Consider the following 22,389-nt stretch of genomic DNA (forward strand, 5'->3'; position numbering starts at 1 on the left):
GCTGCTGTAATGTTTTCTATTGCTGTGCCAAAGACTTGTAGCCAATGTTATAGGCTTTTGATTGGTCAAGTTTCCAGCGACTGTGGCTCCTTTAGTTTTGTATTTCTTTTGTATTATTTACAATTATATGACAACTAACAACCTTCTTTGTGTTTTGATTATTCAGCAAGGATAGCTCTTGTGTGTTTTCATCAAGTGATATCCTAGAGATGGATTCTGTAATATCCAGTTTTGATATTTATGAAACCAAAGAAGCGGGTCCTCTGATCCTTGCCTGGGCTGTTTTTCTTTGCCTGATTGTATCTCTTCCTGGAAAAGGGGAACACAGTGAGCTAACGGTAAGCTTATCTGATAATATAGTTTTCTTTCACATATCATATTTATAAGCACATGTTGAATGATTTATTCAGGAAGTTGACCATGTTGGGTATGTTCGTCAAGCCTTCGAGTCTTCTTCATTGAGCATTTTTATGGAAATTCTTCAAAGTGATGCGATGAAGGATTCAGATGTAAGTTATACCTGCTGATATTCATCTTTACATGTAACAAGTATAGTTAGTGATTTTATTCCTTTTGTTATCTTGGATATGTTGCTTTGCCATTTTTTGCTGTAAGTCTGCAACTATATGAAGTTATGAACTATTATGCAGAGACTTGACAATTGATCTGTAGTTCTTGCCGAAATCAATTGCCATTATCATTTTATTCCTGATGGGTTCTGTATGTCTTTGCTTAAGGGACCTCTGGCTGGATACCGAAGCATATTGAGGACATTTGTTTCTGCATTTATTGCATCTTATGAAATTAATACCCAGGTAATTATTATCTTTTGGGGATGAAGGGGGGCATCATTAATGTACTAAGTTTATAGTTTATCTTAGCTTCACCTATATGGTTTCATCGTTTTGCAGCTGGAAGATGATACTTTCAGACTTATATTAAATATCCTATGTGAGACCTACCGTGGAGAGGTATGTATTCTACCTTTTTTTTTTTTTTTTTTTTTTTTTTTTTTTTTTTTTTTTTGTGAAGTGTTTCTTGAATTTTGTCATTGGTAACTACATTTGTGAATATATTACTTGCCGGAAGCATTTGGTTGATGGAGCGAGGCAAATTCCTTATTCCTTAAACTTGATAAACGCTCACGTTGTTCCACTTTACTTGCCCCATTTGACCAAAAAATCTCTCATTTTTGGTCAAATGGGCAACTAAAGTGGGATGGATGTAGTAGCATTTTTGCACTCTCTTTTGGAAGTAGATGGACGTGTCATTAAATTTTCTTAAATGAAGGTTCCTTAATTTCATAACAATTTTTTTTGCTTATTCTGGGATTTTTTTTAATAATATACTCCCTCTTTCCCGAATGATGTGTATCAGTTTCTATAAAGCCGTCGCTAATTACTTACGACACTCTTTACGAAGGCATGAACCCTCAATATCTTTCATAGTTTCATATTTCTCACCGACTTTCAGACCAATATACTTGTTACTTTCTATAAAAAGCATAAAAATAAATCCCCTCACTCACATCTTCATAAGTAATGATACATTTCCCATTAAAAAATTACCCAACTAGCAACTACCACCCAATAGAATATAAAGCCAATTAAATTGCCTAAATCCTTTATCACTTAAAGGCGTTACGAGTAATTTGGGAGGGAGTAGTATTTTAGTACTGTATGATTTGGTTATTGATCCAAAAGGGTCAACATTAATGGTGTTAACCATGTGCTCGTTATTTGATATAGTCTCATCTATTATGTGCATGCTTTTTATAAAGTTGATATTTGCAAACTAGCAAATGTGCAGTTTACTTTTAAAAACTTTATGCACCTTGAAATTTGGCATAGTTCCACCTTGGTGTCCTGTGTTTTCTCTAATTTTATGCTGGTGCCCTGACATTCTTTCATGCGATTCTTGTTTTACATGTTGATTCCACTACAAGTTGGAGCAGAATTTAAGCCTTCTTTTATACTTTGTTGTGTTTGATGAATTTGCCAAGATTTATTTTCTTCTTTTAAAGTATTTAGTAAAAAACCAGAATATAAGGAAGGGAAATAATTTTTCATTTTATATTTTTGTGCTGTTTGTAAGAACTTGGGATTCGTAAAAATTTTAGATGACATCAGTTATCCATTGAATAATGAAAGACACGTGATAATTTTTATTAGTATTATTATTTTTTTTGACGGGATAAATTAATTAAATGGAACTGTTGAAGAACTTAATTTCACGACATTAAAGTGGGGAAAAAAACCTTTGAATGTCAGGTTACCGAAATGGAATTAGTATAAACGCGGTGCACCAAAAATGGAATTTTGTGAAACCTTATGGTACACCAAGTTATACTTGTAATCGCTTATTTGGTAGAGAAGTGCTCTTTTTTGTAATCTGATTTTAAATATGCTGCAGGAGTCACTTTGTGTTCAATTCTGGGACAAGGGCAGCATAGTTGACGGTCCTGTTCGTTGTCTCCTTTGCAATTTGGAGGGTGAATTTCCGTACAGAACTATTGAGCTGACTCGCTTTTTAACTGCAGTCTCTGAGGGGTGCTGGCCTGCAGAGTGTGTGTGAGTAAAGATTTGTTTTTGTGTTGAGTAAAAAAAATGAATTTTTCTCTGAAAATTTCTTGAAGTTTCAGTGGTTTGATTTTCTTGTTGACCCTCTTCCTTGTTCCTAGCTGTATACAGCTTCGTAATGCTTTTATTATGTGATTTATTTGCATTTTTCGTAATATGATATATTTATATAATTATAGTTATTGCTCACATTTTGCTAACTTAAGTGTTGAAACTCAAAGCAGGACATTTAATTTATATTGGACAGAGAATTAGTTTTTTTACTGTATGAGCGAGAGGAGGTAGAGGGAGACCAAATATGACTTGGTTGGAAGGAGTTAGGAAGGATATGAAGCAAATGGATTTGCATGAGAATGAGGTAATTGATCGTAAGGGATGGAGGAGGAAGATTTTTGTGGATGACTATGGAATAATCACTTTTGGTTATGTAGCCTACTCACTTATGGGATTAAGGCTTTGATTGATTATGAGCAAGAGAAACATTAACTTCTAAGGTTGAAGATACACCGTCCTCTAAAAAGTAAATAATTACCATTAGTGTAACTGAAATCATGTGTTCAAAGGGATGCTAATTATACTAATCTCCCACATACAGTCATATAAATTATATTAGGAACATAATTATTTATTTAGATTTTGACGCTCCTCTCTTACCAATTTACCCACTTGTTAGTAATGGAAGTTGATTGCCGCGACCCCCCCCCCCCCCCCCCTCCCCTCTCTGTCCACTCCTTTTCCTCCCCTCTCCTCCTCTCTTTCATGTATTTGATTCTTAGAAAGATGCACAATGCACCCTTAGCACACTTAGGATATCGTTCTCATAATAGGAAACTAGCTTACAATGCAGAAACTAGTGTCACCTAGTTTTGCCTCTAGTTTGATGCATTTATTGCATTATGGGGTTATCATGCTCATAGGTTATCTTAGGCATTGGGAACAAAATCTTTGACATGTTCTGGAACCTTGTCTTCTAACGAGAGTGAACATGTTGAAAATTTGTGGATTCAGTTTTTATTGTCCAATTATACTCTTAGGCATAAATGATTTGACAATCAAAGTTGGGATATCAAACTGTCTCATAAGTCATAACTCTGGATTTCTCATCTTATTTATGTTTTCAGGTATAATTTCATGGAGAAATCTGTTGGAATCTCGTCTGTGGTTGAGATAGATAGTGATTTATTGGTCGGTGGAGCATCTCAGCTAATTGAGACTCAAATTCCATTGCATGTTCCTACTGTTGAAGGTTTACTTATTCCAAGTAAAACCTGTGGTCGTATTCTGAGAATGATTGATTCCAAAACTGCTCTTGTGCGCTGGGAGGTAATTAAAGTATCTTCGATTTGCTTCTTGTTTGCTCCATTTGATCTCATGACATAGGATGAAAAAAAATTCCATCTCAGTGCCCCTTGCATTTTAAATTTCTTTATGCTGGATGATTACAATTAGCCTATAACAAATTATATATAGTAAGGTACAAAGGTGCCTTGTTTTGAATTGATTTTCCCTGTTAATTTAATCATTTTCCCTTACCATTACTAGAACGTATGATAGATATTTATTATGATGACTGTTATTGTATAATATTGTGGACGTTTTTTTTTTTTTTTTTTACTTCATGTGATTTTTATTTTTTATATTTTTTTGTTAGGCGGTTGATTGAGTGCTTTTTTACTTGCTTAGAATTTTCTATGACTAGGTGCTAGATTGTTTTGGTTTGAACTGGAGTGATTTTATGTGGCATTAACATTTGCTTCATAAACCTGCAGTACAAGCAGTCTGGGATGGTTGTCTTGCTTCTGCGTTTAGCCCAGATGCTGGAGCTGGATGGTAATGAAGAGGTTCTTGTGATCCTTGACCTTTTTAGTCGAGTTGTATCCTTCAACATGGTAAGAAGCTATTTGATACTCTTGTTGGCATGCTGATTGCTAAGTGAATTAATTAGCCTCTAAGTTTTGGAGTTGGCTGTTTCAAATGAAATTGTATAATAAGATTTAAATCCTTCATTATTGATAGAATTTTAAGTAGGTCATAGCCTCATAGGTGAATGTTGCTGTACAACACCCTATAACACAATTTTCCTTGAAAGTATATCTAGTCCTCCAAAGTTTTGTTGGTCTAACTTGGCCTCTTGTCCAATTAATTTCAGTGCTTGGCTTTGGATTTAGTAACCTCTAGGATCCGGATGTTAAACTCTTGTTTTTCTACCTCACCATTACTTCAATTTTCTACCAAGGCCCTTGCCTAGGTTGTGAGGGTCAAATAAATTCAGACCTAAGAAAGGTTAAAATCAAAGATTTTTATACTTGGTTAACAATAAGAATCTTAAACTTATGCTGATCTTAAATGTACAGCTATACTTTTTGGACCAGCCTTGTTATGGGCATATTTTTTGAAAAAAATTTGGGTATTATGTTAAAAAGATACGATCAGTCAAAGAACAACCTTGAAGACCAGTAAAGGTCGGTTTGAGATTGAGAGTTTAATGTACTGATATGCACTCCCCCAAGTGTAAATAGCAGGGTGTTATCCTTTACAACATAGTGCTATTGCAGAGTTACTGAGATTAGTGCTGTTGCTCAGAGCCCTACATCATATAGCCAGGACTTAGGGTATGCACTACTTTAAGGAGTTTTGAGTAGTCAAGCTGAGGTGTTAATACCCTTCTACTTGTGGCCTCTGGAATGAAATTATCCCAAAATAGGCAAATATTCCACATGACTATCCGTTGCTTATGAAGACTTTCACAGTATACATCAATACTCTGCACTCAACATTTATAGAGTAATGATACTAGGTGAAAAGATCCTGCTGTTATAGTGAAATTAATATGGTATGATGAGGTATCACAATTTATCAGTATCTTTTATACAAGAGGAAGCAGAGAGTTTGGACTTCCGAATGTGGTAGGCTGTTTATCTTGTGCGTGTCCGATAGTGGTAATGACTAAGGCTCTAAGATTCTTGCTGGTTCCTTAGGCTACATATCTGAAAAATAATTAAGGATTAAGCCATGTGCAGTAGGAACAATATCTGCTCACCTGAAATAGATAGGCTTTGTTTTTAGCTGCATGATTAAAACATGACATATATCTTTACACTGCATACCATTTACCTGCAACATCCTCTCACACTGCCTTGTGCTTAATCATATGCAGGATGTTTGTTTTTCTATGATGAATATAGGCAAATCGCTTTATCTTCAAACAAGCTATGGTGGTGAGCATATGGAGGGTGGTATCTGGTACCTTTAAGTCCGAGTTTCATTTTGCTTTTGTTTATTTCTCCTTGTCTAGTTTTTAATATTTTAATGTCAAATTTCCTTTTTATCGCAGGATTGACATGGTTGAAGTCTTGTGCAACCTTGTCAGAAATCTGTCACCATACAGTGGCAGTGTTTTAGCCATGTCCATGACTGTTAATATTCTTGCAAAGATGATGAAAGGGTAATTTTCTCAATTGTTCTATGTTTTGGCTGATTGTCTATTTTCCTGGAAGCATTCCTTGAACAAACAAAGTTTGTAGATTACAAAAGTGTTTTTTTTTTTTTTTTTGAGAATTAATTCCTTTCCTTTTATTGTCCTTCGAATTCAGCTCACCATCACATGTTAGTGCTCTGGTTTTGAAGATGAATATATTTGATCTGTCCCGAAAATCTAGCATATTCGATGATCAGAACAGTAGTTTATCAAGGTTAGTGCTTATCATTTGGTCATTATACCATGTAACTTTCAAGTGAAATGGGTATGCATTGTTGTTACTTGCTTTTGTGGATATCATTTATTTGTTTTGTGTTTGCATCTATTCCAACTCCTCTAACTACTTACTGGGTTTAAGTTATTATTATTTTTTTAATTATGGATTCGTTGGATTGACCAGGTTGCAGTACCTAATTCCATCTTGTAATTGAAACTTCCGTCTCTTACACAATTTGCTTGTGATTACTGTAAAAATCTTGTCTGTGGTAGTTTTTAGTTTTTTACAATGGACTGTTGGTGTTGTCATTTTCATCTAATATGTCAGTTTTATGGTAAACTCCAACAACTCTTATCATAAAACTGGCAAGATTTGTGGGTGTAGCAAATTAAAACTGAGACCTAGAGTTTGAGCATTATAATTTCCAGTAAATTGCTTTAATGATTTACTTAAACAGATTTTTGTATCTCGTACAAATGTTGAATGACAAATGGACATATCAAGATTTAGAACTTGACATTTGACGTTTTCTATTTCTATACCAGTGGTTCATGGTTACTTTCTGGAAGACTTGCAAAAATGCTTTTGATTGATTGTGAGCACAATGGTGGTTGTCCCCTGACTATTTCAGGTATCTACATTGATTTTGATCATGCTTATTACTTTTGCTCTTTCTCTTTTGCAGTCACTCATTCACATACTTACGGAATCGTGCTATATTTACCATTGTTTACATTGAATTCATTATAGAGTTTTGGCCCTTGATCATGTTGGGTATTTAATCAGCTTTGACGGTGGCTGCACTATTACTATCTCTTAGTTTCTCTACATGTATCTTTTCCTAGGGAAGGAAAAAGAAAGCTTCCATAGTTTTCCTTCAGATGTCCCTTGCACTGGTTCATCCTTTTCTATTGAGTAAATGTATCTAAACTTTGTATGTAATTCTGGTTGGGGTTTTAGCATGCATTCTTCCATTTCTAGCTTCTGTTTGCTAGATATTGGGGGTAACCAATGCCAAAGTCATAGCATTTTCTTGTTATCGGTTACTCCTAGTTAACTTCCCTTGATGGTCACCTTTTAATTTCCTTGGATTTTTTCAAATTATACATTTTTATACTGTTCTGAGCTTATGGTGTCTTGTTTTTTTTTTCAGAAAAGGGTTGAATATTGCGTGGGAAATTATTGTTACCTATTTGCCTATTTTCTCCACACTAAAGTCACAGAATCGTTTTTTTAACTTGTTAGTGTACACTCCCTCTTTAGTAGTTTGAAGTTATTGTAGATAAATTCTGGTCCTGCAAAAACAATCCTCATTATAATCTAAATTTATCATTTCCCTTCTTTCTCTTCTTTGGTGTTCTTACTTTATTATCACTCTTCATTTGTGAGTTTTCTTGTGGTGTAACTTAAGTAAACATGTACCACTTACATTATGAAATTGGGTTTAATATGAAATATTATTTTAGCTTAGTTTTCTTTTTCGTACTTTCTCTTAGCCACCGACTTATACGTGCATTCAAATGTGTAAGAAGCTGTATGTAATTAATAAATGAAGAGAGTGTTAATGTGTATTACTTTTATGTTCCACGGAAAATATATTTCTCAAATTATTGTGTGTGTCAGTTAAAGGTACAGGCAATAATTATATAGAAGATGAAACAGTACTCAAAAAGGAAAGGTTGTCATTCTTTTCAATATGCATAAGTGCCCATGCAGCAAAGTAGTTCAATCATTCATTTAAATTGTCTAAAGTGCTAACATCTAGTGATTATATAATGCGTTTGATTAATCAATCAACTTAGCTACAATCATACATATTAACATTTATAAACTTTGCCTACAAATCGGAAAACCCTTTGTTCTTTTCTGCCAAGCTATAAGTTTGTTAATTTTTTTTTTTTTTTATAATATATAAGACGCTGTTGATTTAGTTGTTACATCTTGAGGTCCTATGTCAAATTACCGAGCTCTGTCTGACAATAGATTAAGGTATCTTGAATGGGAATTAGGATCTAAAAAAGATATTGTGTATTCTGATTTCCTCCTGATGTTTCCTAAAGTGGAACTTTGATAGATGTTTTGGTGCAAGGTTTATTGGAATTCTTGCTGCATCATCAAGATATCCTTATTTTGTCAGTGTATACTTAATTTTCTGTATGGTCATTTTTTACTATTTGTAATGTTCAAATGACTCCTCAAGAAACTAGTTTAAACTTCAAGGGCTGGTTGGAAGGAGAATAGATAGAGTAATTTCTTTTCCCTGCCTTTCATCCTACCCTGTTTTGCTTCTGAGTTTGATAGTGGTGTATGAAAATTTTATAAATAACTGCCATCTAGGATTAGAGTGCTGGAACCATCCTGGAGTTTTCTAGATATCCTATTGTTCGTCACTGGCTTCCGACATCTGTCATCTATGACACATTCTTATACCTAATCTTTATTTGCTCTCGTTTATTTTCTAATCTTTGCCATTTCTATCACTACGTATTTGTCATACTACTATAATATATTACAGAGGTTTCATACAACTTTGTTTGATATTGCAGTTTTGGAATTCACCGAGCAACTTCTTGGAGCTGGGGTAGAAAATGAATTTTCCCATGCTCTTGTCATGTTCTGTCTTCAGTATGTCTTTGTAAATCATGAGTACTGGAAATATAAGGTGAAGCAAGATCGATGGAATGTGACTCTGAAAGTATGTAATATTTTTCTTTCTATGGTACCTTCTAGTTTTCTTTTGCCTTATTTTGTGTGGCTAAGAAGTTGCATAATCACTGTGAAGTTCCATAATCAATTGACTTTTATAGTTATCTGGATATACTAAATGATAAATAGAATGTGGTCTTCAGAATTTCCAATACATCATCCTCTGCTCTCATCTTGAACTTTATGATATGTTTTGGTTTGCCCTTTTATGGGATATGCACATCAGCACCTTCTTTTTAAACAAATGTCTCCATAACTATTAATTATGGAATTTTGCGATGATAAAACAAATATCCTGTAACAATCCGAGTATCAAGTCAATATTTGTAGTATCAAAAGTCTTGAAATAGGACTATAGGAGTCTGAATGTAGTTGAAAGTTAGGAGGCTGTTATATCAGTATATGACTCTGTCAAAAGCCTGGTACCATACATTTACTCGCATGCTACATTCATAGTGATTATGTTGATAGACATTAATTTCCGAAGTAACGGATTGTTTTGAGAGATATTATTTGCAAACAAATAGATTATGTTGACAGACTTTAGTCTGCATAGAAACAGATTATTTCGTTCTTACCAAATTGCATTTGATGATAACTGTCCTGTTGGTAGATTTTCTGTTTAGAGCTCCCCTCACATCATAATCATGTATTTGTCATGCATCTCTAAGAGATGGGAAGGGTTCAAATGCCTGACCACATTGGATAGATTCATAGATATGATTGCTTCAGGGCCACATCTGTGGATGTTTCTTCTGCAGAATAGGACACTACACCAATTAATGGCTTTTTTTTTTTTTTTTTTTTTTTTCTAGAATTTCTATTGCTGTTTTAGTAATAAAAACAAAACTGTTTCCTGATTCTTTCTTGTGTCATCTTATTTCTCCTTTCTGCACAGGTGCTTGAAGTGCTGAAAATGAGCATTATATCTGTCCCATACCTGACAAAGCTTGGTGGGTATATCAAAGATATTATACTTTCTGATTCTTCCATCCATGGTATGATACTTCGAATTCTATGTACAACATCACCAGCATTAGAGGTAATTGTGACTCATTTTAAATTTACATTCATCCTTATGTCTAGGTTTTTTACTTTTCAATTGTAGAGTTAAATGTTTCCTTTTATGCTCAGAAACTCATCGTCAGTAGACTTTATGATTGGAGAGAGATTGATGGGTTGCAGCATGCAATATCCTCCATGTTGGATATTCTAGTGAACATTCTCTCCACCTTCCCAGAGGTACTACTTCTCTCTTTGCAATATAGATCTCATTTACATTATGAATGTTGAACAAAATCCTCCCTGTCCACAAGAATAACTACAAAGAGGGGACAGGATAAGGGGAAGGTATCCTGAAGTAGGTTGTGTAACTACTAAATAGATCTTCTATTAGCCTTTGTTTAAGTTTGTTATTTTATCTCGGGTACAATATGATAGATATTCCTTCCAAAGCTTTAGATCTTTTACTCCCGCCATTTTTAATTAGTTGTTTTACATTCTTTTCGTGGTGTTTTAAAGTAGTTGTGCTGCCTTTTTTTTATTTTTTATTTTTATATATATAATTTTTTTTTTTTCTCCAAAGTAACTTTTGCCTCCGACTCAAATTGGTATTTATACCCTTGTGTTTCTATCAACCCTTGCTTTACTCTACATTTATACCCTTACACCACCCTTGAACATCAGCCATAAAAAGCATGTAAAATGAAGTGAAACAACTATATGCAAAGGAGGGACTCAAGGGAGTACGTAAGAAGCCATAGATCATGGTATAACTTTTATAGAATTTAATGCTTCACATATGGCTGTAATTCATTTCAAGGTACATCTTGATTTATTTGCAACTATTCTTGGACAACATTGTATTTACCTGCCATATTCCCCTGCTATTTTACAGGATGACTACTCTGGCTTGCCAGTCTTCTACCAAGCGTTGCTGTCAAACTCTACTAAGCCGATTCCTGTTGTTGAGGCCCTGGCATCCTTAATCTCGTATTTCCGAAATCCTGTATGCTTTAAGTCTTTTTTATCATAAGATTTCCTTCTTAAGTCAATCTAATTAGGGCTGTTGAAATTGAAAGAAAAATTAACTATCACATTCTATTGTCATATACTACCTCCATTGCCAGAAGTTCTTTACGATTAGTGTTTGCGCACAAATTAAGGCAATTGGGTAAAAATGTCGATGTGTTTAGTGGGTTGGAGAAAAGTAAACATTGTGAGGAGAAGGGGGTGAGGTAGTAAAATGAATTTGCAAAAAATAGAATTAAGCAAAAGTGTGAAGAACTTTTAGTAATTGACTGAAACGGAAAGCATAAAGAACTTCAAGAACAGAGGTATTATGAGATAATTAAGAGGATCAGAAAATTTGTAAATATTTCTGTTTTAATTAGATACATGTATAGAGTATGCTAATTGGAGCACTATGCAGGCTATACAATTGGGAGCTACTATAGCACTTTCACTGCTGTGCCGGACTGCTGATCGTTTGCAACCTTATCTATCTGGAAACTCAAACTTCGGTCTCGGTGCTAAACAGGTTGAATTTTATATCTGGAACAATATTGTTCAATCAAACTCTATGTGCTGTGGGTTGAAATTAAAAATCAATGGGAATCTTATTGTCTATCTTTATCCTGGACACAGACTTTGTGGCTGTGTATAAGTCTTTGTCTTTAAAAGCTTGATATGTTGGTCTAAATAAATTTTTATTTGATTGTATTGTTTGCCTGAAGAACTAAATGAGGAGATTCCATATTTTGAGCTTTCTGAAACTGTTTTGCCTCAGGTTATGCAACTAAGATCTGCCATTGAAAGTATTATTCGTGAACAGCCTGAAAGAAATGAACCCCTCTTTGTAGCAGCTATTGAGCTACTCACTTCTGCAGCAACTCACCAGGTTTGTTGCGTTTCAGTACTTTTCAATAAGAAACTGTAATGATGCCAGAGTGTCCTATTGTTGACTCTATATGAATGAATTAAGTTGTGCTTTAAAAAAAAATTGAATTTTATGCTGGAGTAAACTATTGCTGACTGTATGAATTATCTAGCTATGTCTACATCTGCTTCCACTCTCTTTTTTCTGTCATACCTATAAATGTGTTTAGGAAGTTTCTTGGACTATAGTTTAATTAGGTGAAACAAGAGCTATGCTGTAGTAATGGGTACCAAGTACGCAAATACAATCCAACTATCAAGATGGAATCCGTGGATATGGAAGTTTTGGAGTTGGAATAGTGATGCCCATATTATGGAGAAATAAGTTTCCATGGACTACTTGTGCAAGCCAAGACTGACTGACTGAGGCACATGCTACATACAACTTGAAAACCTTTGCAAGTCAAATGGAGCCAAACTTTAGAGAACTTGGGCTTTTGTTATTATCAAATATTTGATTGGAGAGAACTTGTGCTTTTTGTAGACATGGTTAGAGTCATATCTTCTTGGGTTTAATTGAGCTTGGTCCACCATGTGAGATACTCAGCTTTAGACAATGCTAAGGCGCTAAGCTAAAAAACACTTTTTGATAATGTAAATGATTATTTTTGTTATGTTGAATATTTTATAATTAGATTCGCATTGAATTTAGGCTGCCATGACAGCTGTTCTATGTAGTGCAGTACCCTGCTTAAGTGTAATTCCAATTTTTATTTGAGTTTGTTGGTCTGTGCAATAATATTCCCCCTTATCATGGTTTTAGTGCTCTTCCAACGAGAATGAAAAGCAAGCATGTAAATCTTTTCTCATGTTGAGTTTTATGTTACCACTTATCTGGTACCACATCTTACTTTCTTCCTGCTTTGGTGTCTGTTTACATTATTTACTATTCTGCTTGTGCAGCCTGCTTTTCTCGCTGCTATATTTGCTGGTGAAGAGATAAGAGCTGACCATTTAGGGACTAATGGTGATCTAATTGAAAAGGGATGTTATTCAACTTCCCAGGCTTTGAAATCTGACAATGCAACACATCTAGTGGATATGCTTGTGCTTTATGTTGATAGATCTGTTACACTTATTGAGAGGTAATAAGAGTGATGCATTGTATATCAATCTTGTAAGCCAATATAATTGTATGCCACACCCCCCTTAAAAAAAAGTTATTCCAAGCTAATTTTTTTCATCTTCTGTATCTTACATCCAGGAATGCCAGAGTTCTTTTGAGTATACTGAATCTTATGAAAGCACTGTGGCAAGGAGCTGCTCAGTATTTTGATATTTTGAAGGCCATCAGAAAATGTAAGATGTTTTGGAAACAGTTGTCTGAATCTGTAATTCTCATCAGTCGTAAAGAAGCTCCCTTGCCGATAAATCTTCCTGAAACTGAGGCCCAAAAATTATCTTATGAGTATCAATGTCAGTCTGCTGCATTGGACATTATGGCCTTAGAAATATTCCTGCAAAAGAAATTAATGCATGTCAAGTCCCTGATGAGACAAACTGATCAATCCTTGAAAGAAGGAATTGGTGGTGTTGGGAATAATGCACAAGGTTCCGCAGAATCTGAGCAGCTAGAAGATATCCTGCTATCTTGGTCTGATACCCCTTGTTTGAGCAATCTTCTAAAATCTTCTGCAGCTTGCATGTATGATACTGATGTTTATCTTCAAGCAAAGGTTAGTTTATTGTATTACCTTGTGACATTGTTGAGGCTTCATTTTTATCCTTATCTTCCTTGTTACTCAAAAGATAGTTTAAAATATTGAATCTTTGTTGCTATTCATCATAATCTGAAGTGCGTATGCACTATTATTATTCTGTTTCTTTTTATTTGTCCAATATTCCCATTTAGTATCTCCAATTTTCAGGATAGATCAACTTAAACAATGAAAAATCATTGATAAATATGAGAAAAAAAATATTCATTGGGATGTTAGATTCATCTCGATGTTTAGTCTCAATATATGCAGTTTCACCAAAATCACAACACCTCTCATTTCACGCTTTCCAATGCATTATTGCAATTACTAATCTCTTTAATTATCGATAAGTAAAAGTTAAATTTTGATGTTGTGAAAGTATATATTGAGGCGAATCCCTCCTTATCTCCTTTATACTTTCTTTTCATCTATCCCCACATTTCCACTCTTATTTTTAATTTTTCTTTAACTTTTCTTGTACGAACCAAACAACGGAAAACTATCTTGCAAGTATGGTTTTCCTTGAAAATATGTTTTCCATGAAAACTAATTTTTCATTAAAAATGTTTTACATCAAACCAAACGGGGCCTTAGTGAAAAGGAGGAAGTATTATTTTTTATTCCTGCTTAGAGATTTTGGTGCTGGAATATGTGCATTGAGCATTGTGCCAAAAGGCAAACGGGACAAAGAAAAGGAATGAAGGGAGAATCTCTCTATTGGGTTTATTTAGTTCATCTCAGGTTTATATAAAAGATACTATAGTGATATTATTGAATGTACTAGCTTTTAATAGGTGCTGTTCTCTCTCTCTCCATTTAGTTTAAATATTGTTATTTATAAACTGGACTATCCTCGAGCAACTTTTTTTTATGCTTCACCTAATTGTTTTCTAAATGATGCACTGTGTACCAAGGTCAGCTGTTTTCTTTTCCCTACCCAAGTTCCAGAATGATAGTGGTTTCTGGGATGCATGCTGTGTTCTTGATTTCTTTCTATATTTTACAATTTATTTTATGTCCTCCCTGCAGATTGCTTTTGGTTTGCTTGTTTCACACATAATTGGGAAGTTGGCCACAGGTGATTCTGGCAGCATGTCTTTATCTTTCATAGCAGAAGTTACCGCATTGTCTACAAAGGTCAGTTCCTTTTTCTTTCATGCTGAAGGTTCCACCTGCTATGTGGGCCTCTTAATATATCTCTTTCATAGTTGTATATTATATCTTGAATGTGTTTACTAACCTTATTAAGTTTACTGCTCATAGAACTTGTACTCAGTACTCCTTGCCACATGTCCCTACATCCAAAAGATGTATGCATATGTTGTCTTGAATATATCTATGGACAGAGGATATCTTGTTTAGGGAAAGAATTCATGTGTTAACCTGTCAGAAGAAGAGAATTACATATAGATTGAAATGTTAACAAGCTACATCCTCCGTTCTATTAATATTGCAACTAGGATGAAATTACGCATCCCAAAGCTCATTTTATATGCTAAATATCTATAATTGTGTAAGAGTAAAAATTATAAAAATTTGATATTGTAAAAGTATTTTATGAGACGAATCCAACAATATCCCAAATGACTATTTTTCTGAATGTATAAATCATATTATATGGTCAAACAAGAGTGATGAATAGTGCAGAAATTCCATTGTTGCAATATTAATAGAACGGAGGAAGTATATGTTTTGGAATGCATGAGATGTGATTGTTCTCATCTTATTTTTCGAGATCTTCAATAATATGATGTGTACCTATTAAGCTCTCATTGGTAATTATGAAGTTGTGCTTATTTGTTTATTATGTTGTGAAAAAGAGTGACAGTTTCAGTTAGTATAAGGATTATATTTTCATGCTTAAGATCTACTACTACTATTAGTATGAATTAGTATCATTAGGTTTTGATAAAGACAATTGATCACTTTTTGGTTGGTGATGAAATGATGTTTTATGAGAAAGTTAACAAAAGGAACCTGTATGGATTGTATACTTCTATGTTATTGAATAATAAGCAAACAAATTTATAGCCGTGAACAAGTATTGTGTATTTTTAAATCTTGAAAACTGTGAAAAGTAAGTTGCAAGCAGATTATGATGGAATAATATACTATAGAATTTGATGTGTTCCATTTTTGTGTGTATGCTCATACTAACATATTATTCGCCTTCTTTCCTCTTCTGATGCCGTAGTCTGATTATTTATTATGGTAACTTCATGCAGTTATTCAAGCTACCTGCGTTTTCGGAATTGTGCACCCAATATGCTCAGCATTGTTACAGGTATGAATATCCAGTCAAATGAAGGATGAAAACTATTTGTGAGATTGTGAGAATTAGTTCAGTTGAGAAATTATAAGATTATTTCTGAAGGTTATGCACCCAATATGCTCAGCGTGGTTACAGGTGTGAGTACCACGTCAAATGAAAGATGAAAATTGTTTGTGAAAATTAGTTCAGTTGAGAAATAACAAGATTGGTTTTTATAAAATAGTTATTCTGAAGGCTATTATTGTTTGAGGAATGAGTTTTCCAGTTTGTGGGATGAATTAGATAGCTACTTTTATATATAAAAAATGTACGCCAGTGTCATAAAATGTGTGTCTGCCAAAAAGATGTGATGGCTGCTTGTGTAACTGGAGGTCTGGAGCGACATCTGTGTTTTAAAGAATTTACATACTGATTGGATCTTTTGGCTATGTGATGCATATCCAATTTATTTTATGTCTTTTCTGAATGCCTTTCGTGCATTTATTTCAAAAATTGAACTCTTGCATTCTCCATCCCTGCTATTTGTTTGTCTTTAGGATCCTTAGTGCACTTGTACTCTGGTGTAATGGGATATTGTTCTTTTCTTTCAGTGAAGGAATCCACATAAAGAACTTGATACTCAATGATCTCTATTATCATCTGCAAGGAGAGTTGGAGGGACGTGACATTGAGCATGGTGCATTCAAGGAGCTTTCCCAGTTCTTATCTAGCTCAAATCTTCTGCAAGCTTACCAGAAGAAGTGTGTTAATGACTACTCGGCAGGAGCCAACAATGCTTACCTATTTGATCTTTGGCGCCTCCAACGTGACATTGGCCTTCATATTTGGGATTGCTCGGAATGGAAAGCGTCAAAAAAGATAGCGGAGAATACATTGTTTTATGTGCAGCGTGCCAACTCCATGCTGTTAATCCTTGGTTCAAGACTCCCAGCGTTGCGAGCTCTTGTAACAATTTTAACTCTCGATATGGGGGATGTAAGTTTCTAGCTTTCCTTAGTTTGCTTATGTTATCATTATCTGAATTTTGGGTAAGTTCTGCATAGTCATAAAAGACTTGATTACTATGATTAGTTCTTTAGTGTGGTTCTTAAGGATAGCCATCTGGAATGTGCATTTGCCCACTTCTCTGTGAGTACTCAGTAGGCTGGATCTACCGGAGCATTTATCTTCTATGATTTCAATTGATCAATTTGGTTGCATTCTGCAATTACATGTTTACTTCTATAGTGTCTATTTTATAAACATGCATTGAACAATTCTCAATCCTTTTTCCTAAAGGTTGTCTTTCCTATTTCCAATTGGTCTTTTTGATTGCAACTCTACATTATGTGGTTTATCACTTATTCAATTTAAACTAGGTGGTATAGCTTCAAATATGAGATGTCTTTAAGACCTTTCTGAACTGTTACAGAGTATAAATCTTCTTAATTCAGTAGGATATTTGTAAGTAAGATCCTTTCTTAAGCAGCACATGTTAAATTTATCCATAAGACCTCTCTGAACTGTTACGGAGTATAATCTATCCATAACTTGCTGATAAATAGTTTCGATAGATGGTTCATTTCATGTTGACTATTCTAAATTGTCATTTTGGAATGTTGCAATGCTGCTTGAACAGTGCATAGGATGATAATCTTTGTTCATTTCACTGATCTATGATCTTTGTCTTGTCTAATTCAGTCGGTGAACAAACAGAAGAGTATGTTGAAGAAAATATCCAGGGACAGACTTCTTTCCTGTGTAGATCATGAATGCAATGAGTTACAAACAACTTTGGGATTACTGACAGCTGCATCCGATGCTCCACCTCAGGAAGTTCTTAATTATGTAGCTGCTCAGACAGAATTGCTTCTTTGTCTTGTTAGGCATGTTGACAGTGGCATGCCTTCGCCTACTTGTTTGGTCATACTGAAAACTTGCGGTTTTGGTGTGAAAAAACTGCTTGAGTCTAGACTATTTGGTAACAAGGTTAAACAAATAATTAGGTCCTTATTAATGCTGCTTCATTTGGTGGTGGATCAAAGTTCTCACAGTATCTCTTCTTCAAGCACAAATGGCAGTGAATCTGAAGTCTCTAGTGAAGTGATTAATAATTGTTTGGCCATATTGCCAATACTTTGCAGCTGCACTGAAATTCCTGATCAATCTATCACCCTTGCAACCATTGACCTAATAATTAAGAAATTATTGGCACCCAGCACATGGCTCCCCATCATCCAACAACATCTTCAGTTGCAGCAACTCATTCTCAAGCTTCATGATCAGAGCTGCTTTGAATCTCTTCCAGTTATAATGAAGTTTCTTTTGACCCTTGCAAGTGTGAGAGGAGGTGCCGAGATGATTGTTGCTTCTGGTTTCTTGTCATCTCTGAGAGTTTTGTTTGCCGAAATATCAAATGGCTGTGTGGCTAACTGGGTTAGGCCTGAGAAATCCACAATGGTGGGAGCTGAGATTGAAAAGCCACAGTTTATTTGGGGATTAGGCTTGGCTGTTCTTACAGAAACAATTTGTTCTTTAGGAGAAACTTCGCTTCGCAACGAAGTGGTAGATAACATGATATCATATTTCTTCTCTGAAAAAGCGTATCTGATAGCTTTTCATCTTAGTGCACCTGACATCCCATCTGATGATCATGACAAGAAACGTGCACGAGCTCAGAAGAGGAAGACCTCTTTATCTGCTTTTAGAGAGATGGAGCATACTCTTATGTTGCTTTGCATCCTTGCCAAGCATAGAAACTCATGGGTAAAGGCCACCAAAGAAATGGGTTCTGAGCTTCGGGGTAGTATTATCCATCTTTTAGCTTTCATTAGTAGGAGAAGTCACCGTCTTGGAGAGTCGTCTGGCCGGCCTGTGCCTCTTTTATGTGCTCCTATGTCCAAAGAGGAAAATGATTATTACAAAAAACCATCATTTGTAAATAGCAGAAATGGATGGTTTGCTGCTGCTGCTCTTGGGTGTGCTCCAGCTGCCAGTCTCCCTGATGAATATTCACAGACTGCTATTGTGGTGACGGACCAAGTAAATGGAAATGCTGAGTCAGGGAGATCTACATACTTCTCAGATACTGTTGCTGTACAGATATATAATATCACATTTCTCATCTTGAAATTCTTACTCCTACAAGCTAAAGATGCTGCTGGACGAGCAGAAGAACTGGGTTTCATTGATCTTTCCCATTTCCCAGAGCTTCCAGATCCAGAAATATTACATTATTTGCAGGTAATATGTTTCTCCTGTTGTTTAGATTTTACATCATCAGTTAACAACCACTTTGATTAGATGATCAATTTGTCATTATGCCATAATGCCTTTTCATTACATATGAACCTTGGATTCTGACTTCTGATCGTTTTACGGCTTTATTGAAATCCAGGACCAGACCATTGCAATCGTTACTGAAGTTTGCGAAAGCAATAGATCTAAACAAATTCAACCTGACACCCAAACAGTCTGCCTTTTATTGCTTAAGATAGTGGAAATGGCTCTGTATTTGGAACATTGTGTCTCTCAAATCTGCGGAATTAGACCCGTGATGGGGCGTGTCGAAGATTTCTCTAAACAAATGAGATTTTTGGTCCGAGGTAAGTCACTTGCAAGTCATTTCTGCAGAAGACTGTTTATAAACCTTAGTTTATCAATTTTAATAGTGTTAATCTTAATACTTTGGTTGCAGCTACTGAAGGACAAGCGTTCATGAATTCGTCAATGAAGCATTTGAAGCAAATTGTATCATTTGTGTATCCAGGTTTGTTACAAAACGAAGGGATTTTGTAAATTCCGCTATATAGCAAGATAAGTGTTTTGTCCAAAACTTGTACAGAATATTGTAAAAGTAGTTCCCTTTATGTTTCTATAGAATATTGTGACCTTCGTTGCATCTGGTCACTAGCGTGATTTTTAGGGGGGTTAGAAAAAGAGCTGGAGAGAAGTGCAAGTAAGAAAAATTCCATATACCCACTACGAGAGATACTTTTCCCATTCAATTTGACGAGGCAAAACTATTCGAGTTTGAGCTTGATCATTCACATCTCTGGGCTCTTATATTGTTTATTTTTTCAGCTGTAAAGATAGTAGAGGTGATCTAAAAGCCCGGCCAAGATGCCCGTCATGGTCTATCACGAAGTTGAGCCTGAGATTTGGCCTAGCCCGGCTCTTTAATCTAGTAACAAAAAAATCTTCTACTTTGTATTTCATGTTCGTATATAGCATGCCTCAAAAGAAAACATGACAATATTTAGCTAAATGGAGCGTCTCTAATTTTTTTTAGTCCTTTTCTTTTGAGTGTTTATCTAGAAAATGATGGGCGTTGCCAAAAATAAGAATGATAATAATGATGGGAATTTTAATCAACAAAAAGAAAGAGAACAATGATGGGTAGGTGGTGTTGAAAGGTTAACCTCAATAAAATCTTTTCCAATTCAACACCCTTGTCCATTATGTTAGGGTCACTTAAGAATTTGTAATTTAACATGGAAAATTCAGGTTAAACGTGAGGCTAATCATTATAATGTGCAAATGTAGGAATATGTCCATGACAGTACGACAACATTTATGTTATATTAATTAGTGTAGACATCTTAACATGTTCAAGGCAGCAATACATGAGACTATCATCGAAAGGAAAAACCTGAGAATGATTTATCCTCCGTACATTGGATTTATTGGGTAGAACACGGAAGGGTGGGAAGCAAAAATAACAATCTAAGTTCAATTATTTTTTTTTAATTATTCATTAGGTCTCTTGAGATTGAGAGGAGATTTAACCACTTGAGCTATCCCTCGCTCTCTTTTAATCATTGACTACTACTTCGTATTATTAATATATTTTCCGTTTCTAAGTTCTAACCCATTAAATTTTTTAAGTCATAATATGTTACTTTTTGAAAAAAGAAAGGGAAAAAAAAAAGTATCAAATCTGTAATTCATATTATAATGAATTATCAAAATTACAAATTTTTCGTACTTTTCAAAATGATTTTATAACCATTGAATTAAGACGTAATAATAAATATAACAATGACTTTTCTTGTGTCAAAAAAAAAAACAATGACTTTTCTTCAAAGGAACAAAAAAAAAATATATTATAGAGTATCAACCAATTTTATTTTTTTTTCCCTAAAAAAAAAACACCCAAATTTATTATTTTTTTTATAAAAAAAAAAAAAAAAAAAAAAAAAAAAAAAAAAACCAAATTTATTTTTCTTCATTTAAAAAAAAATTAAAAATATATTTTAGGGGTTTTTCTGAAGAAAAATATTTTGGGTTTGAGAAATGAGACTGGGATATATATCCGTTACAGCATTAATAGTGCTTTTTTACATCTTAATCTTTTTTTAAAAATGAAAATAAGAAAAACCACACAGAGAAGCGGAAAACCGGATCTCACACCCTTCCACTAAAGCACTGTTTACCGGATATCCTTCAATTTATCCTAACCCTGGTTCCTTCCAACTTAACTCTAGTTAATCAACGCTCCACAATTCCAACCACGTGTCCAATGTCAACGGCTCAGATCAACCCACGATCGAAATCCCTAACTTACCCTTCTAAAACCCCTCTATATAAACCCCTTCTCTCCCCTTCACCCCACCATCTTCAATCACAACAAACCCTAAGTCAATCAAAAAAATCATCAAAACCCCAAATTAATCGATTTCTCAAAACCCTAGAAAATGTCGAACCCAAAGGTCTTCTTCGACATGACAGTCGGCGGCGAACCCGTCGGAAGAATTGTGATGGAGCTTTTCGCCGACGTCGTTCCCCAAACCGCCGAGAATTTCCGTGCTCTTTGCACCGGCGAGAAGGGCGTCGGCCGTAAAGGCAAGCCTCTCCACTACAAGGGCTCCGGATTCCACCGTGTGATCCCAAAATTCATGTGTCAAGGTGGTGATTTCACCGCCGGAAATGGCACCGGCGGCGAGTCAATTTACGGTGAGAAATTCGCCGACGAAAACTTCAAGTTGAAGCACACTGGTCCCGGAATCCTTTCCATGGCTAACGCTGGTCCCAACACCAACGGGTCACAGTTCTTCATCTGCACTGAGAAGACCGAGTGGCTCGATGGCAAGCACTGTGTGTTCGGTAAGGTCATTGAAGGTATGGATGTTGTTAGAACCATCGAGAAGGTTGGATCTGGAAGTGGAAAGTGTGCTAAGCCTGTTATTATTGCTGATTGTGGTCAACTTTGAGGAGATTTGATCGTATCATCATCATCTTCATCTTCAACTATCGTTTGGTCTGATCTTAGATGTTAGATCTGATCTTCGTCTATCTATCTATCTAATCTGTTAGTGAAATAATATGGTTGTTTTTTTTAGGGTTTTAGGAGAAGGAAAGTTTGAGAGAAGAGGAGAGAGATTGTGATTTTTATTCAGTTTTTTTTTTTTTTTTTTTTCTTCTGTGTTTTTCGTTTGTGTTATGGTGTTGTTTGATGATGATCATGTTTCTCTTCTTAGGGCATTTGGGTTAATAATGAAAATTATCTAGTTTAATCTTCA

The 22,389-nt window shown here is 35.0% G+C and overlaps 2 protein-coding genes across 3 annotated transcripts; both read left to right on the top strand.

Moving 5' to 3' along the window:
- The first annotated feature begins 167 nt into the window (after positions 1-167).
- LOC145590026 (uncharacterized) lies at positions 168-20,106 on the top strand. 2 transcript variants are annotated; one of them, XM_081646758.1, is made up of 25 exons: positions 168-338; positions 411-509; positions 738-815; positions 912-971; positions 2,413-2,570; positions 3,701-3,902; positions 4,349-4,468; positions 5,737-5,822; positions 5,914-6,024; positions 6,173-6,271; positions 6,820-6,905; positions 8,821-8,969; positions 9,879-10,022; positions 10,115-10,222; positions 10,878-10,988; positions 11,412-11,519; positions 11,769-11,879; positions 12,821-13,002; positions 13,122-13,593; positions 14,647-14,754; positions 15,843-15,901; positions 16,480-16,864; positions 17,570-19,111; positions 19,266-19,473; positions 19,566-20,106. In XM_081646758.1, exons 1-25 carry the CDS (start codon positions 210-212, stop codon positions 19,664-19,666), a joined length of 5,016 nt encoding a protein of 1,671 aa, XP_081502884.1. In that variant the 5' UTR covers positions 168-209; the 3' UTR covers positions 19,667-20,106. The 2 variants fall into 2 exon arrangements, with proteins under 2 accessions (XP_081502884.1, XP_081502885.1); XM_081646759.1 differs by lacking the exons at positions 168-338; positions 411-509; positions 738-815; ... (1 more) ...; positions 2,413-2,570; positions 3,701-3,902 and having other exon boundaries at positions 4,424-4,468; positions 5,737-5,797.
- Positions 20,107-21,464: 1,358 nt separating this feature from the next.
- Positions 21,465-22,389, top strand: LOC145590027 (peptidyl-prolyl cis-trans isomerase 2). The gene has a single exon (XM_081646760.1). The coding sequence runs from the start codon at positions 21,565-21,567 to the stop codon at positions 22,078-22,080; it is 516 nt and encodes a 171-aa protein (XP_081502886.1). The 5' UTR covers positions 21,465-21,564; the 3' UTR covers positions 22,081-22,389.

The sequence above is a fragment of the Chenopodium album genome, chromosome 17 (assembly GCF_948465745.1).
Source record: "Chenopodium album chromosome 17, dcCheAlbu1.1, whole genome shotgun sequence".
Classification (NCBI taxonomy): domain Eukaryota; kingdom Viridiplantae; phylum Streptophyta; class Magnoliopsida; order Caryophyllales; family Amaranthaceae; genus Chenopodium; species Chenopodium album.

Bases quoted from the DNA above. Each gene is read 5' to 3' on its own strand.
- LOC145590026 (XM_081646758.1), top strand. From the start codon at position 210: ATGGATTCTGTAATATCCAGTTTTGATATTTATGAAACCAAAGAAGCG. The intron at 6,025-6,172 runs GTAATTTTCTCA...CTTCGAATTCAG, and splicing joins CTTGCAAAGATGATGAAAGG to CTCACCATCACATGTTAGTG. The intron at 6,272-6,819 runs GTTAGTGCTTAT...TTTCTATACCAG, and splicing joins CAGAACAGTAGTTTATCAAG to TGGTTCATGGTTACTTTCTG.
- LOC145590027 (XM_081646760.1), top strand. From the start codon at position 21,565: ATGTCGAACCCAAAGGTCTTCTTCGACATGACAGTCGGCGGCGAACCC.